At 40.2% G+C, this 27,010-nt stretch overlaps 1 protein-coding gene across 3 annotated transcripts; it reads left to right on the top strand.

Moving 5' to 3' along the window:
• Positions 1 to 609: 609 nt before the first annotated feature.
• On the top strand, positions 610 to 26,416 carry PTGFR (prostaglandin F receptor). Of its 3 annotated transcripts, none has more exons than XM_077928557.1 (3): positions 610 to 967; positions 8,069 to 8,588; positions 23,595 to 26,416. In XM_077928557.1, exons 2-3 carry the CDS (start codon positions 8,121 to 8,123, stop codon positions 23,898 to 23,900), a joined length of 774 nt encoding a protein of 257 aa, XP_077784683.1. In that variant the 5' UTR covers positions 610 to 967; positions 8,069 to 8,120; the 3' UTR covers positions 23,901 to 26,416. The 3 variants fall into 3 exon arrangements, with proteins under 3 accessions (XP_077784683.1, XP_028588836.2, XP_077784682.1); XM_028733003.2 differs by having other exon boundaries at positions 633 to 967; positions 8,069 to 8,909; XM_077928556.1 differs by lacking the exon at positions 610 to 967 and adding an exon at positions 999 to 1,164 and having other exon boundaries at positions 8,069 to 8,909.
• Positions 26,417 to 27,010: the final 594 nt, after the last annotated feature.

The raw sequence follows: 27,010 nt of genomic DNA, 5'->3' as shown, positions 1-27,010 counted from the left end.
CTTAAACACTGGTGATGGGATAGCATCTTCTATGGTACCTGAGGGCAGTAGGCAATGGGTTTTTTGGGTGGTGGGTTGAAGGCTATTTATCAAAAAACAAAACAACCCAGCCCTGTCCTCCAACAGTGGGAAATGGCTGGGGTGCTTACAAAGAATAGATAGATGGTTCCTGCTCCACCCCATCTATCATCTGAGGCTGTTGCCTCGCCCTGCCCACTGGTAGGGCCAGCTCCGTCTGCTGCTCTTTTCAACCACTTCCTCTGGAAAAAGCCCACCTAAGTGTTTGAGGTTTTCAGCCTTAGTGTCCCCCCTTCTCTTGGACTCCCCCCACCATGAAGGTGACACCAGATGTCTCCCAAGTGAGATCTGTTTCATCCCCCGTGGCTTGACGTAGCTCAGCCTCGTGAAGATGTCAGGGGCTAAGCATTTTTATATGGAAACCTCAGAGCGAGTGCCAGACCGAGGGAACAATCCGCTCCTTAGCTCTGAGGATATTTGGGGTTAAAGCGCTTCCAAGGGAAGCACATCTGCGCCGTTCCGCGGAGAACGAAGCCCATCTCGTTAAATCTTTGGAAAGCGCGGGGAGTGGGTCTGTTTATTGTCACTTGTGCGGTGGAAAAACTGTCTCTCCCGTCTCCCTGGCCCGCTCCTTCCCGCCAGGTGTATGTTGCTTGGCCTCTGGCAGCGCCTGCCTGACTGGAAAAGAGACAGCGGAGAGAACTCTCCCCCGCCTCACAGGAGAGTTGGAGGGCTCGTCGAGGGCGCGCGGGAGCGAGCCGACAACAAGCGTGACGCTCGCGCCCGCCGAAAGGGGCGGGAATGTGGGCGAGCCTAGGGGTCAAGGCAGCCGGAGCTGCCGCCTCAGTCCGCCCGCTTCGCGGGATGAGCTGGAAGCAGCTGGCGGAGCAGCCTGGGGGCGGCGGCTGCCATGAACGGACCAGGCGAGACACGGCGGACGGGAGCGGAGGTAAACAGCCTTCCCGCGCCCGGCAAACTTCGGTTTCAAGGGCGGCGGCAGCCGAGTGGTCCGGGCGGGAAGAAGCCCACAGTCGGGACGGAGCTCTACCCGTGTTACTTGGAAGTCCTCCCGTGTTCCTTGCGGGGCTTGTTCCCGAGTCAGTGTGTTAAGGGGAGGCTTCCCGCCCCGGTCTTTGAGGGCTGCAGGTGAGCACACGGCTTGGCTCCTCTTGCTCACAGGTAGCGGGACCCAGCCTGGCTTGACTGCAGCCCGGATAGCTCCCTCGGTTAGAGCGGGGCGCTGAGAATGCCGAGGTGGCCAGTTCCATCCCGGTGTGGGGCAGCTGCGTGTTCCTGCATTGCAGGGGGTTGGGCTGGATGATCCTCAGGGTCCCTTCCAACGCGATGATTCTGTGACGCTCAACTTTGCCCGAGCGCGCGTGTGAATTTAAAACATTCCCGGATGAATGGAGGTGGCCACCGGCTTGCAGCCTCTTATCTGAGACTAAGCTCCAGTGGTGCTGAGAGGTTAGCTCAGTGGCAGAGCGAGCCCATCCTGGCACAGCTGCGGGCAGGATCCCTGCATTGCAGAGGGCTGGGCTGGATGACCCTTGGGGTCCTTTCCAGCTCTGCCATTCTGTGACCTGCTTTGCATGCATGGAGAGCTTGCCAGTCAGTGCAGGCATCACTAGATGGGTCAATGGTCCGGCTCGGTAAAGGCTGCTTTGTGAGAGATGCGGAACACTGTCTCTGCACATTAGTGTTTGTCACTTCTCCTGTTTCTCGTCCCCATTTCCCACCCGCACACCCAGTTCATTTCTCTCTGCCCCCTCCAGCTTCCTTTCCCCATAACTTATTGCCATCTGTTCTTGGATAATGTCCTACGTTTCTCAACAGCATGACCTTTCCATGGTTAATCGCTTTCTCATCAGCCCTACTGCTTCCCCACTGTTCATCTCACTTCTCCATTACTTAGCCTTTTCCCCAAGTTCTCAATAACTTCTGTATAGTTACACCTTTCTTAGCACGACACAATCACAGGATTGCCGCAATACGATTCAGCTAGTGGATTCCGAATTCCTTACTCATTTTCCCCATCTCCTCAGAATTATGACCTCCTTTCCTTCTTTCCCCTTTCTTCTTATCCTCCCTTTCCCCTCTCCATACTAAATGATTCCTATTGATCCTTCACTCCCTCATCAGTAACTGCCCATCGCTTTAGCCTCCAGTTATACCTATTATCTTGTGGTATGTATTAGTTTTTGAAATATTCTGAGTCCTGTAAATTGAGTTGGTACTGGAGCATGTCATCCACCCATCCGCATCAGATTTCTTTCTTGAGGCTGCAATCTTGAGTCCCCTTACCTGGGAGTAAGCTCCATTGATTACATTGGGATTTACTTTTGAGAAAACTTTCACATGATTGCTCTTTTCTGGTCACATCAGTTTGGCTGGGATTGATGCATACCTTCTAGGTAACCTGTCTGGTTGGTGGAATAGCAGCTTAGAATATTGCTAAGAATATTGCTAGCATATGTTATGTGCAGTGATTGTTTTCTGGGGACATTCAAGGGTACGCAGTACTGGCACATTTCCCCACCTCCTGCAAACGTTAAAAGTGTGGCAACTTCATGGTGAGTACTGGCACATACTTTACTTTAAAGCACTGGTTATGTGCAATTCAGTGGTGCTATGTTCAGAAATAAGAATGTCTGTTGAATGGCATACCATGGAGCTTCTTAATATAATGGGTGTCTTGCAACCTGATTGTGTATGTGTATGGCAAATGGCACAAAACAAAGGGTGTCTTTGAAAATGATAATAGGAAAAGCTTTTGAAGCTCCTATATAGCCAGATCAAATGAGAAACAACCTACATTTCAAGAAAGGTAACCTATGTAACTCATCCACAGACTTCACAAGTGATATGTTTTATACAGAAGCAATCCCTGCATAATGACTATTTTTATGTTGCTGCTTTACTTGCCTTTAATTGTTTAAGGTTGCATGCTTGCATACTTCAATTTATGCTCCCCCGTAAGTTGAAATGCTAGAAACAAAACATTTTCTCTCTCCTTATCAGTCAACTGTGGGCTGTAAGTTCTCTGTGCTAGGAAGCGCACCACTGCATTCAGGACAGTGCCTGATATGTTCCTGGAGAGAAATAAATGCTTAGTACTAAGTGTATTTGTATCAGAACTCTCCCACTACTGAATTGGCAAACTTGCACCTGAATTATATAATTTCCATTGACGTTGCACTCCTAATCAAAGCATGTTGAGGCTTGCATATTATAGTGATTATCTCCTGGAAGTCCTACTCTTAAACTGACCTAATCAAAGTGGAATCATGTATATTGTAATCATTATGGCCCAGAAGGGGAGCTAATTAGTCAGAATCTACTCAGCTGATTGATCTTATTATTTAAATACAGATAGTATCAGCTCTTCACCAGCAATTTATAGCTTAAAATTCAGAAAGTTGAATAATATTGCTGTATTTTGCAAGGAATTATCGGAGTGCATTGAATACGTAGGCTGAGAAATGAGGAAGGAATGATTGTGGAAATGGCCAGTCATCTCATCAATGAGATTCTCCTGGGTCACTTACCCTTGTTTGGAGAAATGCACGACAACGCTCATCCAGCATTACCATAGGGTTTCTGTGTTTTCATTGTGTATTTTTTTTAAATACTAAAATTGATATATGTGTGTGTATATCTTACCGCTGATTTCATTTTTTTAAAAAATCAATCAAGAATATTCCATATAGTACAGTTACCTCAAGGGGAATTTGAGAAGCAAGTTTTATAAATAAATAAGTAAATAAATTTGGCATCATTCTCTCCGTTTTCCTACAACTGTAAAGCATGGTGTTTCTCCTGCATTTATATATGCTTTTGAAAATGTATATTTTGCAGTACCTACTCAGACCCCTAAATAGGCTCTAGGAGATAAATTTGGTCTACCGTGCTTTTACCTCACTTTCCCTGAAGTTTTATTGATGAATGAGGAGCAGGGTGTTGTGGTGGATGGCTTCCTTTTTAAGCAAATTCTTTTCCTGTGGGAATGGTTGCTGTGAATAGTGCTCTAATCCCCTTCATCTCTCAAGGCAGTGTATAATGTTATAGGTATTGGGTGCCAGAGTTTGTGGGTGCAAGGGACCTATGCTCCCTAGATTTAGTTAGAATTTAACAAGAGAAGGTCACAGATGTTTGATATAGCAGTGCTAAAAGACAGGCTAAATGAGTTTTTTTTTCTGATCAGGAGATAACTTGGCAGTAGAGCCATCATGTAAAACAGAAGGAAGATAATGGGTGATTAACAAAGCAGTTACCGGTACTCTCTGCCAAAGAGGGGTGGAAACCTTTCTTCAACTTTGTGTTAGCGGGCAGAGAAAAGAAAGGTTTTAGGATTTCAGTTTGCTTGATGTAGGCTGGGGAGAAATCCTTTCAGTCTGATAGCTGCAACAAGGAAGAGGAAGGAGGGCAAAGAGCACCATGTGGACTGACAAGGACAGGCTTTAACCAAGAGAGAGAGAGCATGGCTGATTTCCCTGTTCTTGGACCCAAGCCTGCTATGCCTATGGAGGAAGCAAGAGACCCTCCTGGAATGTGAATGCTGTGCACTCCCTCCTTCTAAACTCAGGTTGTATATATGTGTAAATAAACCATGTATCATAAAGACACCACAGTCTCCACTGTGCCCCATAGTCCAAAAGGAAACACAAACCCTGGATAAAGTGTGCCTGCAACCCCTGGAATCTCACACCACTCGTGGAGATTGGGGTGATGTGTAACAATATAGTATGACACCTCTTGCATGGTCATTTGGTGAATGGAGGCTCTAAGAGCATCCTATGAAGGGACTGTGTAAATACAACTGTATGTATGTTATGTAGTCTACTGGAAAGGTAATGCACATGCATAAATGCAAATCATGTATATTCTCTCATTTGTTCACACCCTCATGTGTAGGATGCACACTAAGCACTGCATAAACCATGTTAAGTGTCTCCCGAGGTTGTGTTAACGTTTAAGGTGCCCCGAGGCTAGCTGAATGTTTTGCTGCAAAAGACTAACAAACTTATTGTAGCATAAGCTGTCATCGTGCATCTGATGAAGTGGGCTTAGGTCCACAACAACTTATGCCATAATAAATATGTTAGTCTTTAAGGAGCCACAAGACTCATTGATTGATCTGTGTGGTGGGAGAGACAGCATGGCACATTTTGTTCAGTTGCATCCACAGGAAACCGGATGAATAGAATACCTCTACTCAATTGATATGTCGTATATGTTTTTGCCATGGGTAAGCAGGTTAATTAATTTTTAGGAGTTTTGAACAATGTGAATTATTCTGAAAGATTCAATAAAAAAATGTGTTCAGTATTTCGAAACATTTACTCAGCCAATAGGGTCGCCATTATGGTCTAGTTTCAGCTCCTAGATTAGCTGAATTGTTTAGACCTGCGATTTTACTGCATGTATTAAACAATCCACTTATGCCTCAGCCGATGTATGATAGTATTTCAATGTATTGTTTAAGGTAAGATTAAGTCCTAGTTTTATACCCCGAGAGATCATACATATAAATATAAACAAGAAATACATCAGTTTCTTGGGAGCCAATCAATCAAAGCAGAACATGCTCACATACGCTGACTCTTCAAGGAACCCTTGGCTTTTCAAGATGTGTACTACAAATGCAGTAGAATGCATTGATTTGGTCACTCCAATATATCAGCACACCATTATTTATATGAAAATTGTTTTTTATTCTATTTCCCCTGTCTCTATGTTCTCAATATATGTAGGTGTTTGAGCAGCATGAGCAGCCCAAAGTTTCCCAAATACTGATTTCTGCCAACTAATAATAGATTTATTTTTCTAAAAAAGTCTCACCCAGCTAATTTCTATGAAGACACAGTCTTGTTGAACACACATTAACTGTTGAACCCATTTAGTCATAATACAAGCTGGGTTCAACCATCACTATGAATAATTCAAGTATAGTTTTGAGGCTCATGGTAATTTTTTGCAAGATGAAAAGTGTGGTGAAATTCTTCTAATTATATAGAAGAATTGTATCCCACCTTTAAAGTATTTCAGATTGTTTTCAATTTACATTTTCAAACCCTTATGATTTACTTAACATAAGCTTGCAAACATGGTTACACAGGGATGGGTCCAGACTTGCCCTTTGAGTGCAAGGGCTGCTTCTGTTCATTGGAAAGGATGCTCAAGCTCTTGGTGGATGAAGGAAAGGTTTATGTCAATTTTGGCAACTTTCCACCTGCAGCTCTGCTCATCACTTCCCACCCTGCCCCCAAACTTCCGGAACAGATTTTTGGGAATTGCAGGGGATGCAAAGAGGAGGAAGAACTAGAACATGACCTCCCTGCTTCCTCTAACAAGTAGTGTCTTGTGGGTTGGGGATTCAACCCAAAGTCTAAGTATGATAATATTGCTAACCAGTTCCCCGACTAGTAGTAAGTCCAAGGATAATGCTACAGAGTTTAGTTTTGCCTGGATGAAAGAGAACACTGTAGACTTAGGTTATCTTTGTATTACTTATTTTATTTACAAAGGTGAACAGGTCATAGTAAAAGTAAATAAAATCATTCAGCTACTGATCTTGCATCAGAATCCCAAAGGCAGCAGTGTTTTGCCCACTTCCCCGCTTCCCTCAAAAACTACTGCTAGTCCAGCTAAGCTCACAGTTATAAACCTCGCATATCTTCCTTTGCATTCAGAGTCATACAGCAAAGACTCCTATTGGCCTCCCTGTCACTTTCCAAATTTGGAAGGATTCCCAAGACTGGAAACAAATTCCAGCCACGAAACTTCTCATTTGTGCCTGACTGATGTGTGACCAATCTTGTGAGACAAAACCATCAGACAGATGTATTCACAACGAGACAGTTAAACATATGGAAAAGTAAGATACAGTTATGTATCTATCTTCTCCATATGTTCTCGATTTTGACTTCTATTACATGATTGCTCATTTAAATAGTGTTTTGTGAGTAGTTTTTTTTTAAAATGTCACAGATTAGGTTCAGGATAGTTTTTTCTTTTTTCTTTTTAAAGCAAGCTAAAGGTTTACTTGTATAATCAGACTCTCTGCATTAGTGAAATGTGAAGGTTGGGGGAAATGAAATTTACATTAGCTAGCATGCAAGTGGGACCTGCAACAAAATGTTGCAGCAGGGTGGACTGCTGCTGTCCAGGATTCTAGCCACTCCACTCTATTCCACCTGCCTCTGGTTTTTTGTTTTCCCTTCCAAAAGTAAGCATTTCATGGTCACTGTCCACACTTGGTTATCAGTGAATTGGTTTTAGGAAGTTCCACCTATAGATTTTTACCTTAGAGAGGATGAAGATGACAACGATGATGATTATCAAACTTTGAGTAGTTCTTTATTGTGTATGTGGATAGGGCCCTTTTGGCCACACAAGCAACATCAACCACAGCTTGAATATCAATTTCAGCTAAATTCTTTAGTTGAAAGATGAGAGCTTTCAGATATATTGCTGTATACTTTTTGGGAAAAAAGAAATGCCCTTTAGTAGTAAATTCTGTTCCTACTTAAGTATTTCTCAACTTTGGTTTCAAGATTTTAAATGTGACACATGCTTTGTTTACATGTGTCTCAGTTGCTGCCTCCACCCTTGCTCAGTCCTGTCTTTTTCCCCACTGTTTCATTGGCACTAGGGCCTATCTATGCTTGAACACCTAAACACATATAATACTCCATATGTGTGACCCATGTAATTCCTAATTATGCACAGGCTCCACTGCAAATGACCAAGTGAATATGTAGAGGACAGGGCTAGTGAATACAATTTGACTTTCCTTTTTGTGCATCCCCCACCCCCCGACTGTCTGAACAGTGGGATTTACTTCAAGGTAAGTATGCATGGGCTTGCAGCCATAATTAGTTAGCTGCTCTGAAATACTGTGCCACATCACACCTCAAAAGAGTTGTGCAGATGCAATGACTATTACATAAATGTTGGAGTTTCTGCAGTGTATGTCAGCTGAGTTGAGCAATATATTGCCATTTCCTACATTTTAAATAGTTTTTTTTTTAAATTTAATGTCTTACAGATGCCTGGTGTTTTCCTGATATGTTTTGAATGCTGAGTTTGCCTTTCTAACAATGAACAGTTCAAAACCATCAGCGTTGCTTGGAACTGGTGTATTCTCCAATACTACCTGTCCCACGGAAAAGAAGATCTCTGTGTTTTTTTCCATCATCTTCATGACAGTGGGGATTTTATCCAACAGCCTTGCAATAGCAATTCTCATGAAGGCGTACCAGAGGTTCAGACAGAAATCAAAAGCATCTTTTTTGCTTTTTGCTAGTGGCTTGGTTATCACAGACCTGTTGGGTCACCTCATCAACGGAACCATTGCAGTATTTGTATATGCCTCTGACAAAGACTGGATTCGATTTAACCAGTCAAATGTTCTCTGCAGCATTTTTGGCATCTGCATGGTGTTCTTTGGACTATGTCCCCTTTTTCTGGGCAGTGTGATGGCTGTTGAACGCTGCATCGGAGTCACCAAGCCGATATTTCATTCAACAAAAATGACTTCTAAACATGTAAAGATTATGTTGACTATGGTATGTCTCTTTGCCATTTTCATAGCTTTACTGCCTATACTTCAGCTAAGACCTTATCAAATCCAGGCGTCAAGGACCTGGTGTTTCTATAAAACTGAGCACATTGAAGACTGGGAAGACAGATTTTACCTCTTACTTTTTTCATGCTTGGGTTTACTGGCCCTTGGTATTTCATTTTTGTGCAATGCTGTCACGGGGATTACACTTCTAAGAGTCAAATTTAAAAGTCAACATAGACAAGGCAGATCTCACCATTTTGAAATGATCATTCAGCTCTTGGCTATAATGTGTGTCTCTTGCATTTGCTGGAGTCCATTCCTGGTAAGAGGTTAATTATTTTGCCAGTTTTTTAAATGCATGTTTAATGTATGGTGTTCCTCATTTTTAGCCACACGTTTTATTAAAATGCATAATGGACAACAGAAATGGATGCTCCTGATATTAGAACTCACATTATTGTTTTCAGTAGCATAGTCCTAGTGGAACGCAGGTCTTTGTATTTATAAATACCATATAGTTTTCACTATGAATCTGATCTAGCCCAAATTTAGATCCCATTGTATGTGGTGTAAAAGTTATTCTTTGGCTAGATTGCGTTTGCTATATATGTCTTCGAGATCAGTTTGTGCAATGCCTTAGGACAGGCATAGGCAAACTCTGGCCCTCCAGATGTTTTGGAACTACAATTCCTATCATCCGTAGGTAACAGGACCAGTGGTCAGGGATGATGGGAACTGTAGTCTCAAAACATCTGGAGGGCCGGAGTTTGCCTATGCCTGCCTTAGGATCTTTGATAATGTCCTTTTCCACTTATGGTAGGGTTGCCATATTTCAAAAAGTGAAAATCAGGATACAAAAGTTGTTGATCTATTTTGGCAAAATTGCAATAAATTGGTGATTTTGAGCTGTTTTAAAGGAAAATTATCAAAAACGACATTGCCGACATGGATTGCCATATGTACGGATTTCCAGATTTCCACATATATTTTTGCTGATTTATGCCTGGACACTTCTTCCGACTGCAGTATTCCGGGTATGCCTGGGAAATTCCAGACATATGGCAACCCTAACTTATGGTGTCTATGGTGAATAAACATGTATAATGGGGTTCAGGGGAATGGAATGGGATTGCACACATTGTCTCTGGCCAAACCTACTCATGCTCATTTGAATAGTGGGAGAAGCCATCATCATGCAGCTGTACTTGTGTTAGGCTTCCCTTCACCTTGCTTTTTCAGTTGTATTCCAAGAGGCTGTACTACGAACTTCAAATGAATATAGGTCGGGTGTGGGTTCTGCTGCCACAGTCTCATCCCACTGCAGTGTGTTCTCTCAAAGCAGGCAATGTCTCAAAAGGGTGTTAAAGACTAAATGTCAAACAGCTGCACAAGTCTGTGGATTGCATGCCTGCTTTATTTATTACCGCTGAGGTTTTTGGCAGAAGGAAAACTGGTAAAATACATAGGTACAACAGAAACAGTCAGTGCACATTAAATTCAACAACTTGGTTATAGGACTGCATCATTGGGTAGACTAGCATCGGATCAGCAATATTTTTTTCAGATGAAAATACTGTATTTAAAGGGATCCAAGAAACAAAAGTAGCTGCGGAATGCATGAAAACATAAAGACTGATATTGCAGCAATGCAGTAAGTTAAAGTTGTGTGAATAGTTTGGTAATCCATATCACTATGACTAAAGCAGGATGGTGTAAGAATGCATAATGGGACTGGTTACAATGTTTATTTATAGAGTGCCTTCATTTACTTTTTCTTTGTATACGTATGAGTGATAGACAGATATAGGTTACATTATACTCTTTTTTTATATGTGTGAAATTTGCAATACTTTAGTGCTTTTTGGTTGTTGCAGAAATTCAGTGTTTACTAATTCATATCACATTTAGCTGTGCTTTACAGTGCTGGAGTGTCCACAAGAGCAAGACAACCATAGTCAAATCTAACTTACAAATATTCATGTTGTGTACCTGGCTTGGGAATGATATAAGCAGGATCAACATGGACGCGAAAATTAAACTGATATGAAAAAGGCCCCCTCTTATCATAGTTCAAAGCAGAAACATTTCATTAATTACAGTGTACATTCAACAAGAGATTAAAATGAAGCTAAGGCTGCGAACAAAACAATGAATGTGATGTAATAGAAGCCTGTTTTTCATTTAGCTATGCGTATTTCTCCTGGAATGCTATGGTCTGAGTTAATATGCACTAGTCACCTCTTCTTTGTCTCTTTTTTTTCTTGAACTGATTCCAATTTTTCTGAACTGATTCTGAAAAGAGACAGTAGATACTCTTAAGGATTAGAGTTTAAGCATTATATGAGACTTTTTTTTTTATTAAAGTGCAATTTAGCATAATAGGATGGAGTCTGTTCAAGCAACTTCTTACACACTGGCTTTGAGTAAGGCTTCTGTGCCTCCTTTTATACGCAAAATGAGAATAGCTGTAATATATCACACAGGTTATACGAAAATAAAGCAGCTAGCCTAATTTAATGGACTTGTTTCTTTTTTTTTTTTAAAAAAAGTTTTATTCGATTTTATAAAGAGAGATACAAAGATTACAGTGGTACCTCGGGTTACATATGCTTCAGGTTACATACGCTTCAGGTTACAGACTCCGCTAACCCAGAAATATTACCTCGGGTTAAGAACTTTGCTTCAGGATGAGAACAGAAATCGTGATCTGGCGGCGCGGCGGCAGCAGGAGGCCCCATTAGCTAAAGTGGTGCTTCAGGTTAAGAACAGTTTCAGGTTAAGTTTGGACCTCCGGAACGAATTAAGTACTTAACCCGAGGTACCACTGTACAAATATTTAGGGTAAGAATTGATAATTACATTATATTTACAATGTCAAACTGTTTTAGACAGACTTAAATGGGATGCTATAGATTGAGGAATCTGGAAAAACACCTTGCTTTAAAAAGACAAGCTGGAGATTAAAATTTATGACACTGTTAAATTGAAATACAATGGGCCCAAGAGGGATTCTGGAACCTCTACAGAATGGATGTGTCCAATACTCTGACTGTCTGCCTTACATAATTGGCACACAGCTTTAAAAGCTTCTATTAAATTTAACTGGACTTCCAAGTAAATGAGATGAAAGCTATGAAACCTGTTGTATACAGTTCAGTATTGTTTATCTTTCCCTTCTACTCACCCCAAAAGTGAAGGCAACTGGCAACTGCATTCTTCCTTTCCCAAAAGAAATTACCATAATATTTTAGTTCCCTGTGTGTCACAACCAAAGAGGGCTATGTTTGTTCATATATTAAACTGAAAGTAGATGTAGGCAGAGAAACCAAGATGTGGGGTTTAACTAATAACAAAACCTTGCCTAAGCCCAAGGGTAGTTCTTCCTCTATTGCCTCCCCCCTTTCAGGTGAGGTCCCTCAACTCCAAGCATGGATTACAGGTTTACACAAATGTGCTCCATAACCATGGCAGCAGGTCCCACAGCTCTGAATGTGGTCCTTGAGACCACAGCCTTCCTCTGTAATAGTGCCTAAGAGTGCTGACCAAACCTTAACTACATCATAATTTCCTGCATCTACCTGCCAGTGTGGCCAATTAACTTATTTAATGACTCCCCCTGCCCGCCACTAAGTACACCCACCACATCAGTACAGAGTAGATGAAGAGAAGCCCACCAGCTCAGCCAATCAGCTGATGAGCAAAGAAAATCCTGCTTGGTTCTACAAAAGGTGACCAGCAAAAGGAAGCACTGCCTGTTGGGTGGTAGGGTGAGCGGTCTGCTGAACTGGAGGGCAGGGGTTAAATAGCCCTCACATCAATCCTGCCCCTTCCCCAGCATTGCTGCAGCATTAATCTGTATGCTGAAGCTACTTGCCAGTCCCCTTCATTTCCTGAGCGGCCGCAAAAGCTTCTCAGTGCCACAACTGCTTAGGGTCACGACAGGCATGGGATTCTTCCAACCCAGGTATGAAATCACCCAAACAATTTGATTCTCCAGGGTCAAAGAGAACCAAGAGAGCTATGAACCAAATTTCAGTGACCTATGGTGCTAGAAGTTGTGGAATTATGTACATCTTAAGCAGTTGCAGTTTTTCTTTTGGAAGCTGTTCATATATCACGTTTTGCAAATAGTCCTTTCTGTATATACTTTAAATTAGAAGAACGGGCAGATCTGCCTTGCTATGAAATCGGGCTGGTTATTTTTCAAGGCCTGTCCTCATGTATTCACAATTAACAAATTATATTTACTGTGCGTGGAGTCATGGTGATGATGACTCTTCAGTCTGCAAGGCTTATTGTGTGAACTGGTTCTTAATTTCAGTTCAATTTATTGTGATGGTGATGGACTTTAGTAATGCATGTACCTAAACAGCTTTCTATTTAATGCTAGGATGCTTAACATTTGGGCTAGGGTGGCAGCTGTCATCTTTACTTATTTATGGCTACAAACTACAAATCACTTCAACTGGCTTCATTCTATTGATTTCAAAGGGGATTAAACCTATTAAGGACAAATTCTCATTTTAAGCAGTTTGAAATTCATAGTCTGTATCCTCCATGGATGGCTATGACAGGCTTATTTTGAGCACATGAAAATGATAATCTAGATTTATGCCCATAATTATTTTCACAGAAGTGAGTGGGAATACTTGTGAATGCAGACTCACACACACCTGCATAAATCTGTAGAGGATTGTGATCCTATTTGTATTTTTCTTTTGGAAGTTATTATCTTGAATTGTGAGTCACATTTGCTTTATTTCAAACAACTCAAAAGGCACCACACCATTTCCCATTGCTGTATTACTTTAACTTTAGTTGGAGAGTAATGAGGTGTGTGTAGACAATGAAAATAAAAATACTGTCAAAAGTTATTGAGAATTCAGCATTACTGAACCGAAGGAGACTAGACCATATCAGAAATAGGAACTTTTGTGCTGGATGATAACACACCATAACTTCAAATAATCTTCTGTCAGGAAAATAGAATTGGTGAGAGGCAAATAATTCAGTGTTTAGGAAGCAAGAGCAAAGGAGCCCAAGAGGAAAGAATGTCCTCTAAGTCTTTTTACAATTCCAACCGTGCACCATTGTTAGTTTTCTCTATGGCTATAACTGCATGCAGGAATATTTTGGTGATATGCAGATTACTTGAGTAACAAGGTTCGTTTAGGTTCTTTGCTACTTCTAAGTACGCAGTTGCTTTGCAAGTTGCTCCTCCTAGGGTGGGATTTGCTGACTTTTCTTGATGGGTTCATGAGCAAAGTAGCCGATACAGTTACTGAGTCTAGGTGCAGGGAGATCTGCAGAAATAACCATTATTCAGTTTTCCTGTATTGCACTTTTTTCACATGTCTGTGGAGCTCATTGGAAATCAGCATCAGCACAGTTGGTGGGATGTAGTGTGTGTGGAAAGGGGAGTAGTGAAATTAGTAGTGCTTGATCCACTCTCTTTAAAAAGCAGTCCATGCACCTGCTGTCTTAAGTGGATTGGTTTGGGGCCATATTTTTCAGAAGTTATAGGATTATCCCTGGATTGGGGAAGTTGAATTTACAGCTTGATAGGAGCTGTTTGAGGGGGATGTCACGTGGACGACACTACTTAAAAGGGAAGCACAAATACACAGTAAACCCAGGTGCAGACAAACCCTTAGAGGCTTCACATAGGAACACAAGATGCTAGCACTAGCTCAGTGCTGTTAACATTGACAGGCAGCAGCTCTTCAGGCTTCACAGAGTTTACTAAGCTTAGATAGAAATCTAAGGGTCACTTAAGAGCTATCTATAAAAAGGAATTGTACCATTAACCAAACCACTTAAAAGGAACAGGAACCTCTTTGGCAGCCCTGAGTCTGTTGATACACAAAAGGGACTTGTATTAAATGATAGGTTTATTTTAATTTTTACCCCCTTGGAACCTGGTTGGTTCTACTTATTTTCTCTCACCTTCCTTATATAGGTACCTTTTCTTGACAACATGACACACATGGGTTGAACTCATGAACATAGCCTTTTTCCTACCCTGGGAGAATGGGTGCGGCAAGGCCAAGCAGGATTGCAATCTTGCCTTTAGCACACATTGGTTGGTGGTTTTGTACAATGAAGGTTATTGAATCAAACTAACGTCTATAACAAATAATGTAATCTCCAATGATAAGAAATAGAACCTGGTGAAGCTTGCACATTACAATATTAGACAAGTCAGAAAGATCTGGGTTCTATATTTGTTTTTGCTTTTCTGTTAATGTTGACATGCTAATGTGACAATAATGCTAATGCTGATAAAACTTTTTTTTTGAAAGGGGAATCAAGATTTCAAGCTGAAAGTCTCAATTTGCTTACTTTTGGGGTCTTCTGCCGCTGGCCAGTTTATTGGGGTGCATAGCAGAATTGAAAATGTACCTAGCAGTAGTCTTCTGCTGATTAGAAGGAGCACAGCAGTGATGTTTTCAATACTTTCTCCTTAACTACAAGGGTGTTAGACATTCATTATGATTTTCAAATTAAAAGCAAAGTTCAATGAACTCCAAACAGAAGTCTTCCGGCTAAGATGTTTTTTAAAAATGCTTTGTGTACCATCATGTTGTCTGGCAACTTCAAATCTAGGTTTTAAAACAAAAAAGAAATGAATTTGCAAACAATGTTATATGAGCTAATTGTCAAATGTTGTTACTCTTATTTAATATTTTGGTATTCTTTCTTTTGACTGTGAAGTCATTGGGAATGACATTCATTTTTAATATGCTATCTGTGTAGGATAAGAGTAAAATGGGGTTTCAGCTGAAGGATTCATTTAAAGTAGAGGTCCTAAGCAAGTCTTATATGGATGTTTTGTTGAAATCAGAAGGTCTCCCCAGTAAATGTGTGTTAGGTATATTTTATGTTGATTCATTTCCAGTTATGGGATTGTTGTATTTGTCCATGTAAACCATCCTGCAATCACTGCTGGCCATCAGTTGAAGGAAATGTAGTGACATACCCACTCAAAGAGGTCCATTAATTGGGATTTGTGCATGTGTTTGGTGGCTTAGTGCTTGGAACTGGACTTCATATCTTGTCATGTAATTCTGAAAGGTTCTCTTCCAGATTTCATATGTGAGCTGATTTATTTTCTTGTGTTATTTTGAAATGTCACATGCAGAATTCCATAATGTTTATAATAGTACTGTTTTGTTATCTAAACAGCCCTGTTCCTACTTTATTTCTCTTTCCCACTGATCTGTTAAAAGACTCATTTTTGGGGGGAACTAATACCTCCATTTGTAGGAAGACTGGAGAGCTCGTTGACTAATACTTAGTGTTTTGGTGTTTTTTCATGGGAGATATTCCAGTAACAAAGTTAAGAGAATGAAAATGCCCCGAAGTCACAAGTAATGGAGATTTCTATTTCTTTTGAATTCTGTGTAGAAAATATAATCAGAAGAAGAAGAAGAAACTTTCTCATTACAAGTCTTTTCTTACTTTGTTATTTTGAAGTGTCCCAAGAGCTCTTGTGCATCAGCAGTTATTTAGTTGGGATTGCAGAGAGAGAAAGAGAGAGAGACAGAATAATATGGTGGTGGAATGGAAAAGAATGCATTTGAGGAAAGATCTTATTCAACTATTCAACGTTGCTCTTTTGTGAGAGGACCTATTTTTAAAAAGGGAAAAACCCATTAATCTGAGATGAGAAAACCCCAAAAGTAATTACTACTATCATTTCTACTATGTGGTTTAGATTAATATTTCTAACAAAATCCTAATTATGTGCTACCTATTAGGAAGTGAACTTTATTTCTGACCAAAAGAGGGAATCTTTTATGTCAAAACTCTGCAGGGTCTGACACTTGCTACTTGTGGTTTTCAAAGATTACTATCACTCATGTTCTCTTATTACTTTTTCACGCCTTGTTTCTTCCCAACTTTTTAGAAAAAGAGAAATGGTCCCATTTGTTGTTATTAATAATTCCTAGTCTCATTGGAAAGTGAAGATAAATTGTACTTGGAATACATTTCCTAACAGAAGGAGAATTTCTTTACAATTCTTAATAATGGATAATTTGGCATTAGTTATGGAACATTATTTTATTTTTTTGTATGGTCCTGGCTTGTCAATATCTGATGGCTTTGGACTAGTAATAATTGTAAATCAGGTGACTTACTAGTTCACCCCTCCTTCTCTTCTTAAACTACAAATGACTGTGGATAGGTTGACAGCTCCAACAGTTGTGGACTAATGACCTTTGTAGTCCTATTTATATGCAATTTCCTTCCAAAATTTTGTTTTTTGGGTAGAATAAAATTCCGCAATGAAGAATACTTGGGAATTCATGGGCTTAATTGAAATTTATGGACCTAACTTAGTTTATTATTTTATTATTTTCAATAGATCTGCTGTGAGTAGAATTTAGTTGGACATCACCCAATATATCCCACTGAAACCTATGATACCTATACCACATTCTGGGTGTGGGGAGTGGCTGAGCTGGGCTGGGATTCACTGGATCCTGAGCTCGACCCCACTGCCATAATTTTTGCTCTGCTAGTTTATTGCTCTGCTAGGTAGGATTGCACCCTAAATAAGTGTTACCTGATGGGCATAGATATTCCACTAGTGCCAAAGAATTCATCCCCTGGCTCATGAAAGTCTCTGAAATGAAGGTTAAGATGTTGTCTGAGTAGGTTTAATTTTTCCCCCAGACCAAACTTTCTTTCACCAGCTTGTGTAATCTGAAAGAATGCAAATTGGATATTTTATACTATTTCTCCTCAGAGAGTAGAAATGTGAAATTATACTATTTTTAATGAGACAATTAAAATGCCAACTATATTCCCACCAGTAATTTTAGATCGCCAATGGAGCAAAATAGTTGATTTTTCTGCGAGTGCCTGCATGAGGAATAAATAAAATTGCACATTTTTTTTGCACTTCCCAGTTATAAATTTACCAGTATGCTACAGCTGGCCTATATACAACTGAAAGTTTACCAGTAGAAATATATTATTACTGTAATTTCTTGCCATTGCTAGTTAGCTCTCCCTGCACTAGGAAGTAAAAACTGAATGGAAGAAACAGGAGTAACATGCTGTTTATACGAGTTATGTGTATTTGTTGCACTAAGGCATGCCTCTGGTAGGAAGACACATGACTTATTCCCATCTATGAATATTTGGAGCATCTATATTTGGGATAGTGGGAAACGAGAAGTCCAGTTTCAGACAATGTTGTAGCCTTAGTTCTGGGCATTGCAAATTAGCTATTTGCCGAAAGGGTTGTAAGAATTCTTATCTCTTGTTAGCTTTTCCTTCCAGGTTGAGCGCTTCCAGATTATTTTGTTCATTCGTTCATGTGCTCACCAAAATGACTTTAAATTATGAAGACTAGGGTAGTGGGATTTTGCTTTACTGTTCCAGTTGTGCTGGAATTAATCTTGTAATTAATCTTCCTCGTTAATTGAAGGCTTCCAGGCTTTGTTATAGTGTTCTCTGAAGGGAAGAGGGAAGGGGCTGTGTGTATGCAGGCACAAGGTTGCTCGTATTTTGGATGATACTACTTAGTATCAAATAGTGTAGAAAAACACTAAGGCTACTTAGTGTTTTTCTGTACAATTTGTATCTATTCTTGTGCCAATAAGCTACATTGTAATAAGCTACTGGACCCAGGAGTAAAGAAGTAAGACACAAGGGATGGGTTTGAAATACAGTGGTACCTTGTGTTATGTACTTAATCTGTTCCAGAGGTCTGTTGGTAACCGGAAATAACATACCATGAGGCGTGCTGTCACTAATGGCACCTCCCACTGCTGCTGCACCGCCGGAGCGCGACTTCCGCTCGCATCCTGGGGCAACGTTCACAACAAGGGGCATCTACTTCTGGTTAGTGGCGCGCATAACCCGAGCATTCGTAAGGGGGACAGTACGTAACACGAGGTACCACTGTATGGTGTAGGAGTTAGAGTGTCCAATTAAAACTTGGGAGACTAGGGTTCTGCCTCTCAGACTAATCTGAGAGTTTTATCCCTACAGAGTTGTTGTGGGAATTAAATGGGATTTGGGAGAACCATGTACTGTATTCCACCTTAAGCTCCTTGGAGAAAAAGGCGTGATATAAATACAGCCATGCAGTGGCGTAGCGTGGGTTGTCAGCACCCGGGGCAAGGCAAGTAATTTGCGCCCCCTAACCCGTGGATTTGTGCCCCCTAACCCGTGGATTTGCGCCCCCTAACCTGTGGATTTGCCCTAACCCCAGATGTTGCGCCCGGTGCGGCCGGCCCCCCCTGCACCCCCCACGCTACGCCACTGCAGCCATGCCTTGGTTCTCGAACAGAATAAATTCCGGGGGTCGCATCGGATGTTCGGCTTCCATAAATTGTTCAAAAACCAGAACACTCACTTACAGGTTTCGATCATTGGGGAGCCAAGGCATTTGAGATCCAAGGTACAACTGTACAATGAATAGGTAGGACCACATTTTATTTAAACTACATCTACAGCAGAAATGAGAGGTCCGGTGGGTGGCAACATGAGATTGGGCCTTTTCTGCAGTGGCTCCCCATCTGTGGTATGCTCTTCCCAGGGAGGTTTGGTTGGTGTCTTCATTATATATCTTCAGGTCAGTGGCATAGCGTGGGTTGTCAGCACCCGGGGCAAGGCAAGTAATTTGCGCCCCCTAACCCGTGGATTTGCGCCCCCTAACCCGTGGATTTGCCCTAACCCCAGATGTTGCACCCGGTGCGGCCGGCCCCCCCTGCATCCCCCACGCTACGCCACTGCTTCAGGTGCAGGCGAAAATGTTTCTGTATAACCAGGTCTTCTCTGATTAACATTCAATGTCATTTTAAATGTGTTTGTGAGAGGGTGTGGGAGCTATTGGTTTGGTTTTTGTCTTTTTATGTTCTCATTTTGTATTTTTATGTTGTGATCTTCAAATGAAGGGCAGTATACAGATTTAATAAATAAACAAAGAGAAGATTGGGAACCTAACTTAATTTCAACCTTGGTGAGCCAAGCTGTGCCCTTCTAAGGCATATGCTATATCATAGACCCAAAACCTTATGGTGAATAGGGAGCCTTTCCTGTCCCACCCCCTCCTGGATCCCACAACTCTGGGCAGGTGTGCCAGATTAGTCTCAATAACATTCCATTTCCAGGCTAAGGGCCTCAAAACCCAAAGCAACTTGTCTCTGAAAATGCCCTTCACTTTCAAAGGTGCTTAAGGGTGCTCACATGCCACACCTCACCACAGCCTTTCCTGCATCTGCCTGCCAACCATGTGACCAACTTAACCATGAAACCAACTTAACCAAACCAACCTATTGGGTTGGGGCAACTGGCTAACATATTTTAACATGTTTTAAATGGTTGTAATTTTGGTCCCTCTGTTTTGTTTTTGTTGGGTTGGGTTTGGTTAAATGTTTAGTTGGTGTTGGTGGTTATTTTAATTTGGGTATAACTGTAAATGTCTTCTTCTCCTCCTCCTCCTTCTTCTCCTCTATTAAATTATTGGTTTATTTATAATCTGTATAAGATATTCTGTTTTTTAATGTTTGATGTTTTATTACATTTTTATATATGCTGTAAGCTACCCAGAGTGGCTGGAGAAACTTAGATAGGTTGGATTAATTTTTTAAAACAACAACAACAACAACAACAACAACAATTCAACCTAAACACCAACCCCCTCTGAACCCAATACAGACTAGGTGAAAAAACCTGCTTACCTGTGGCAGGTTGCAAAACACTCCTACTCAGCTACAAAGTGACTGGCTATCTTCAGTGCTATTTTTCTAGAAAAAGAGGTGCTGGAACTCACCATGAACACCTCCTTTGTACTCTTAGAATGGCAATGGCGCCCACCTGAGAGGTTCTGGCTGAAAATAAAGCACTGGTTATCCTATATTAAAAAAGAGGATGGGTTGGGTAAGACAAATGTCCCAAAGAGGCAATTTAGGGGCCTGGTCAAAGCTTATAAAGCCAATGATCCCCGCCCCCAGACGATAGTCTCTCCATCCAGAAAAATGCTCCCAGACACAGAGTTTCACAGCTGGCAGGAGTGGACTTAGATAATAACATACTATCTGTATGGCAGTGCCAGAAAACATGAGCTGATCCATAAGAACATGCATATGGATTCATTGCACAGAGAAAAATCATGGTTTGGATGTGATGCCTATTCAAAGCTACTCGCAAGTATGGGGCAACACATTCAGGGGTGTTTTATGCACTGACTTCTGAACTTTCATGACTAAACAGGATGTGGTCATAGACGTGTGCATACTCTAAGGAATGATTTGTAGTTTGCCTTGCAGTCTTTTTGGAAATCTCAACTTTGCACTCTCACAAATCTGGCAGTCAACTCAGAGCCATCACGTCAAACTGATTCACTGCGCTAGCATCTTGATGAAACTTGCACACAGATTTGCCAGATATTTTCCCTTGGTCTCAATCAGTCCTTATTGCCTAAGACTAAACATAAATATTTTTCTCAGATGCAATGTTTCAATGATTTAAGCAGTTATACACTAATGAAATTATAATTCTTAACTCTAAAGGCCCTGCTATTTCGTTGCATTTAGTAGAAGTAATGGGATTTCAAAGCCAATAGCCTGTTTATCTGTTTGTCTTTTTTTCAAACTGATTTTGATCTGATGTGATCAAAGCTGGTGTGTGGCTAATCTAACTGTTCTGCATGGACTGTAGCTGAAGTTAGTCATGATGAGCTGCTTTTAAAACTAATGGAATAAGCTAATCATGATTAATGGGATTCTAGATGGATTGGGCTAATTTAAGTGCCCAGAAAGGTTATCCAAAGCAGGCTTTCAATTTTCAAATAGTTATATGGATTTTAATTTGAATCCCATCTCCTTATTCTTTTGAAATCCACCTGGATAGATCTCTACATCACTTCATTGTGTTCCAAGGATTTGAGTTACTCAGCCATGAACTATAAATGTGTTCTGACTCATTATCTTTTTGTGCCACTGCAGGCATTGGTTATGGGAAAATATATTGCTGATGGGGGACTTTGCAAACATAGCCTTGTTTTCCTTTCTCTCTAAGCACCTTCTTGAACATTCTTACATTGGTAGGAGAGAATATTAAATGGCTTCACCACATGAGAAGAGTTGATTTAAGAGAGTTTTGCATTTGTCAATGGCTCGAAAAAAAATCATCGCTTTTGTAATTTACTTTGGGAATTACTTTCTAATGCTATGAATTTATTGATTGTAGTAATAGTACATCAACCCATTTTCTGTTCCCACTTAAATGCATTGGTCCTCAGCAACTAATTTATTTTTTTTGAAAGATGTGGCATCAACACCTGGCACCATGGCAAGGTCCCCTAGAATTGATAGGTGTCTTGGCACGTCTGTGCTCAGTGACAAACACAGAACACCCAATGTAGGTGTCACTGAGGGGAATTTAATGTGGCCACTTGGCACTACCCACAATTGTTGCCAGATAAAACCATGGCAATGGAGCTCATCATTTGAGAAGAGCCAAACATAATAATAATAATAATTAATAATAATAATAATAATAAATTTATTATCTGTACCCTCCCATCTGGCTGGGTTTCCCCAGCCACTCTGGGCAGCTTCCAACAAAGATTAAAAATACATTAAAATGTCACACATTAAAAACTTCCCTGAGCAGGGCTGCCTTCAGATGTCTTCTAAATGTCAGGTAGTTGTTTATCTCTTTGACATCTCGTGGGAGGGCGTTCCACAGGACGGGCAACACCGAGAAGGCCCTCTGCCTGGTTCCCTGTAGCTTTGCTTCTCGCAATGAGGGAACCGCCAGAAGGCCCTTGGTGCTGGACCTCAGCGTCTGTGCAGAACGATGGGGGTGGAGACGCTCCCTCAGCTATACTGGGCCCAGGCTATTTACGGCATATATTAATATGCCTTTCCTAATAATCATAGGATGCAAATTAGTACAAATCTATTTTCTTCAGCACTAATGGAATGGAAACGTAATTCAATTAAAAGAGACTATTATTACTGGTGTAATTTTAATTTAAAATTCTTGGATTTCAGGGCAAAAAGCATGTTGCTTTTTAAGATAACCAGAACATACCTGAACCCATGTCCAAGAGAAGCATTAAACATGATATATTGAATTCCAATTAATTCTAAATGGTTGAACGCATAAGATTCCTCACTTTAATGGAAACAGATGAATTTTAAGATTAGTTGAATAAACAAGGAGTTGAGTGGTTCACGGGAAGGTTATAAATCTTTATGCAATAAATAAACCAGCTTCTGCTTCTTTATGTGACATCTCAAATCACAAATCTTCATCTGGAGCCATATTAGGAGGTAACATATTCTCATGTACCCAGATGGTTATACATAGAATGGAATGCCTAGCCATTCCTATATTACGTTGGCGATATCTGTTCAGGATATCATTTCAAATGATATCATTTTTGAATTGTATACTAATTTTAACTCTTAGTAAGAGTAATTAGGTTTTGCATGATTAAGTACTAATTGGTAAAATGAGGTTTGTAGCATGAAATTTTGAGTAAATAAAATGGGAAATGCTCCACTAAGAAAGGTAGCATGCAGAAATCAAAGGAGTTAGCGAATTTTAGGTGGGTCAAAGGAGGTACCTAGTAGATGCAGGTTTGGAGAAAAGCAGGTTTGGGGGAAACTGGGAAAGCTGTTTATGCTAGCACACAGCTTGGTCCTTTCTCTAATGCCAGTACCCAGCCAACCTTCTCCCATTCTGCCTAATTCTCTGGCCTATTTCTGTTTGCATCAAAATTCATTGGTATGTGATTGTTCACTCCTTTAACATCATGCTTTTCCATCCCTCCACCAACTGCCAGGAAGATCTAGTGAGTTTATTTATTTTGTTTCGACCTGTTTGTATTCCACCCAACTCATTAGTTTTCAGATATTCAGCAGTTTTCATTATTCTGAAAGCAAATTATAACAAAGTCTTTAGAATGAAAGATGATTAATACGGCTATATTAGATGATGTGTTCTGATATCTAATAGAATTTATTTCCTTTTGCAGGTGACCATGGCCAATATTGGAATAAATGAAAATCATTCCCAGGAATCCTGTGAAACAATCCTATTCGCTCTCCGAATGGCGACATGGAATCAAATTTTAGATCCATGGGTATACATTCTCCTGAGAAAAGCTGTTCTTAAAAAACTCTACAAGATTGCCAGGAGATTTTGTGGTGTGCATTTTATTAACTTGCATACATGGGAACTTAGCTCCATTAAAAATTCTTTGAAAGTTGCTGCAGTTTCTGATTCACCAAGCAGTTCCAAGAAAACGAATCAGCAGCTACTCAGTTCAGCAGTGCAATAAAATGAAGCACGTAGAACGATGAAATGAATGGGCAATGGTAGTTAAGCTGCTCAAAAATTGGTACAGTGTGAATGGGCTGGGGTTTTTTCACCTCTTCAAAACAGGAAAGCTGGCCCATTTCTGGAAATGTAACAATATGGAGCTGCTGGTTACCTTCCAAAGACTGCTATTTATGTGACCGGCCCATCAAACCTGGGGCTGAAGACTTGTGACTCTATAACATAACAGAACGTTAAGCATATAAGATGATGCTGGCAGCTTTGGAAATACTTTTGAATGAAAGAATATTGTTCAATGTTCTTAGGAAAAAGAAAAGAAGCAAACAAACACCTTATTGTTGAAAGTGGCAATGAATTTGTTTGTTAAGCGTAACTTTGAAGATGCACCTTGCCTTGCAAGTATAACTGTTCCACATTTTCTTGAAAATGTAGCACTCAAATCTGAAACGCATGCGTTGTAGAAGGTCAATTTCTTCAGGAAGGGACTCAAGACCTTGCAAGCTGAATTTCTCACAACTTAAAAAAAGAAGTCCACAGATAAAAGGAGCTAGAAACAAACCTACAAGAGTCGATACACTTATTTAACTGTTACAATCCAGGAAATCTACCCTGCTACATTAAAGGCTAATAATTCACCAGATATTACAGCACATTTACCTTTCAATTATAACCACGTGATTATGAAAACAACTTCTTAAGTATGGTGAAACTTCAAAAATGTATTTACATATTAAAAAAAACACCACTTGTGACATATGTGCCAAATGTTAATTTTGATCATTCAAACTGAGGTCAGAATCAAGTATGTAGCAATATTCAGGTGTGGGTTGATGTTTCTTAAAAAAACAAAAAGTGGTCGATACAAATATGAGAATTGCAACACACTTGGGTTGAGCTAAAATAGTAATAATTGTAGCACAGAATTATGTAGATTGAATTTAAAAGAAAATAGTGGTGCAGAGCATACTGAACTTGGCAAATCCTTTGATTAGCCAATGTTTCAGCAAGAGGTTGGAAGAGAAACTAGATAGGATGAAGGGAGTGTGGTTTCCATTCCACAAGCAAAATATTTTACAGAGACTTGGGAAAGGTTTTATTAAGAATGTAATAACCTGTCTGCTTAATAATCAGCCTTAAATTTCTGAGATCTAGTATCATATTGTTTAAGATACCAGGCCCATGCAGTACTGCATAAATATTTCAAGCCCCATATAACATTCCTAGGATCTCAGGCAACTAAGTGCCTAGGATTTTTCCTGCCTTGTATATGCTTTCACAGGTTTGCTTGTTTTTTAATGGAAAAAGAGTAGTGATGGGTAAAGCAGAGATGTTAAATCTGTTCCCACCATTTGTCTGCAAGCAAAAGTAATTTGTGAGTAGAATACTCAGAAACATTTGTGGGTATTCCTACAGAAGTCACAAGCCAGGCCTGTCATAGCTTCTCTCTCTCTCTCTCTTTTTGTAAAAGAAAAAGAAAATATGCCTGAAATAGTACCACTTGATGCTACTGCTGCTATTACTCCTCCTGCTCTTGAACCTTGCAGTGCTGTACAGAAATAGCATCCCCCAATAGGCTTATAGACTACACTAGACAAACGAAACAGAGTTTTGCAGAGCTTAGGGCCAAACAATTTAAGACTTGTAATATCAAATGGAGCCCACCGACCATTTATTGTGTCCTTGTCAGGTGACTTCCTGTTTTTGTATCCAAACAGGCAGCATAATTGATGTGACTAGGAGCTTTAATCACCTTTTATCTCTGAATGCTGGTGGGTTGTGGGTTGTATTTGCCCTGGTTAGACACCTGCCTTGGTGGCTCCTACAAGTTGTGCAGGCGTATTAAAGATGGATTGACAGGGTTAATAGCAAGGTGGAGAAAATAGCATTTTGTTAAAAAAACCCATTGAATTGTCATATGAAGGGGTCATTAGCACTTCTATCACAGGCCCTGGGACACACTAGGCTTTATTTTTTGATAGATTACAATAGGGCCTTAATACCAAATCAATGCTATCACTCTCTGTGGTGCCACTAAAATAACTCGGTGAGTCAAATGTAAAATTGCACATTTTATTGTACAGGTCACAATGTCGGCATTTAATAACTTCCTTCAGTTTTTCATCCTTCTGGGCAAGAAGTTTGCTTCAATGACAGCAGACTGATGTTCAACCATACAATTGTAGAAATGCTTGACTAACAAAAAAAAAAAGAGCATTATTTTGTCATGTGAATAAATGTTATGTAGATATTTTTCTTTGTGGCTAATGGTTTTTAAAAAATGTATGTATATTTGTTTTCTTCTATGTATTGATACAGAATGAATGTAAGATGCAGTGCCTCATCTAAACTTATTGCCATGTGACTAGAGCAATGATTCTTTTGGAGTGGTTCTCAAGTGCTGAGAAAAGTCTGTGCTGTGAAAGTCATAAGTATTAGAAACAGTCTGGGTAGCTTGTATGGTTTACAGATTTAAAGTTGTTCACTATGTGCTTGTAAATAAAGTTTGCTTCTTTTGAAGCTTTGTCCTTGGACAAAAAAAAGAGAGAGTAGTATTTAATTTATGTACCGTTTCACATTTCAAGGGAACTCTCTAAGCATTCTACAAAATCACTATAAGAAATACAATACAGCTTTCACATTCAAAACCATACTACTACCAGCCACCACCATCATTTTAACATTTTCAGTAATGTAACTAAATGCCTTTAAACACACCATTCTCCTGTGTGTTCCTATGTATCTAGGTAGAATGCTATCTCATCTGTCACTGAAATTTGTTTCTGTATCTTCCTAGTCTATGTATACAATCCTGTATTCTGAAGAAATTTGTCTTCCTGGGCATTGATAGGAAATACCGTGTTTGGAATATATCACCTCAGACCACTTGTGGAATCTTACAATGCTCCTTTATGCAAATAATTCTCATATAGGAAACTTCACATACTAGAGCCTAGCATTTTCCCTTGATTTACTAGTTTCCTGTGCAGAGGAATTTATTTCATATGGAGGACAATTTGATGCTCTGAAGCACCACTTGCATTAGTGGGAATTTGGCATAGTTATGCACAGTAACCTCTCTTGCTTTAAGTTTCTTTTTCTTTGGCAGTCACT

The sequence above is a fragment of the Podarcis muralis genome, chromosome 5 (assembly GCF_964188315.1).
Source record: "Podarcis muralis chromosome 5, rPodMur119.hap1.1, whole genome shotgun sequence".
NCBI classification, from domain to species: domain Eukaryota; kingdom Metazoa; phylum Chordata; class Lepidosauria; order Squamata; family Lacertidae; genus Podarcis; species Podarcis muralis.
This window is presented reverse-complemented; position numbering and strand designations above follow the sequence as displayed.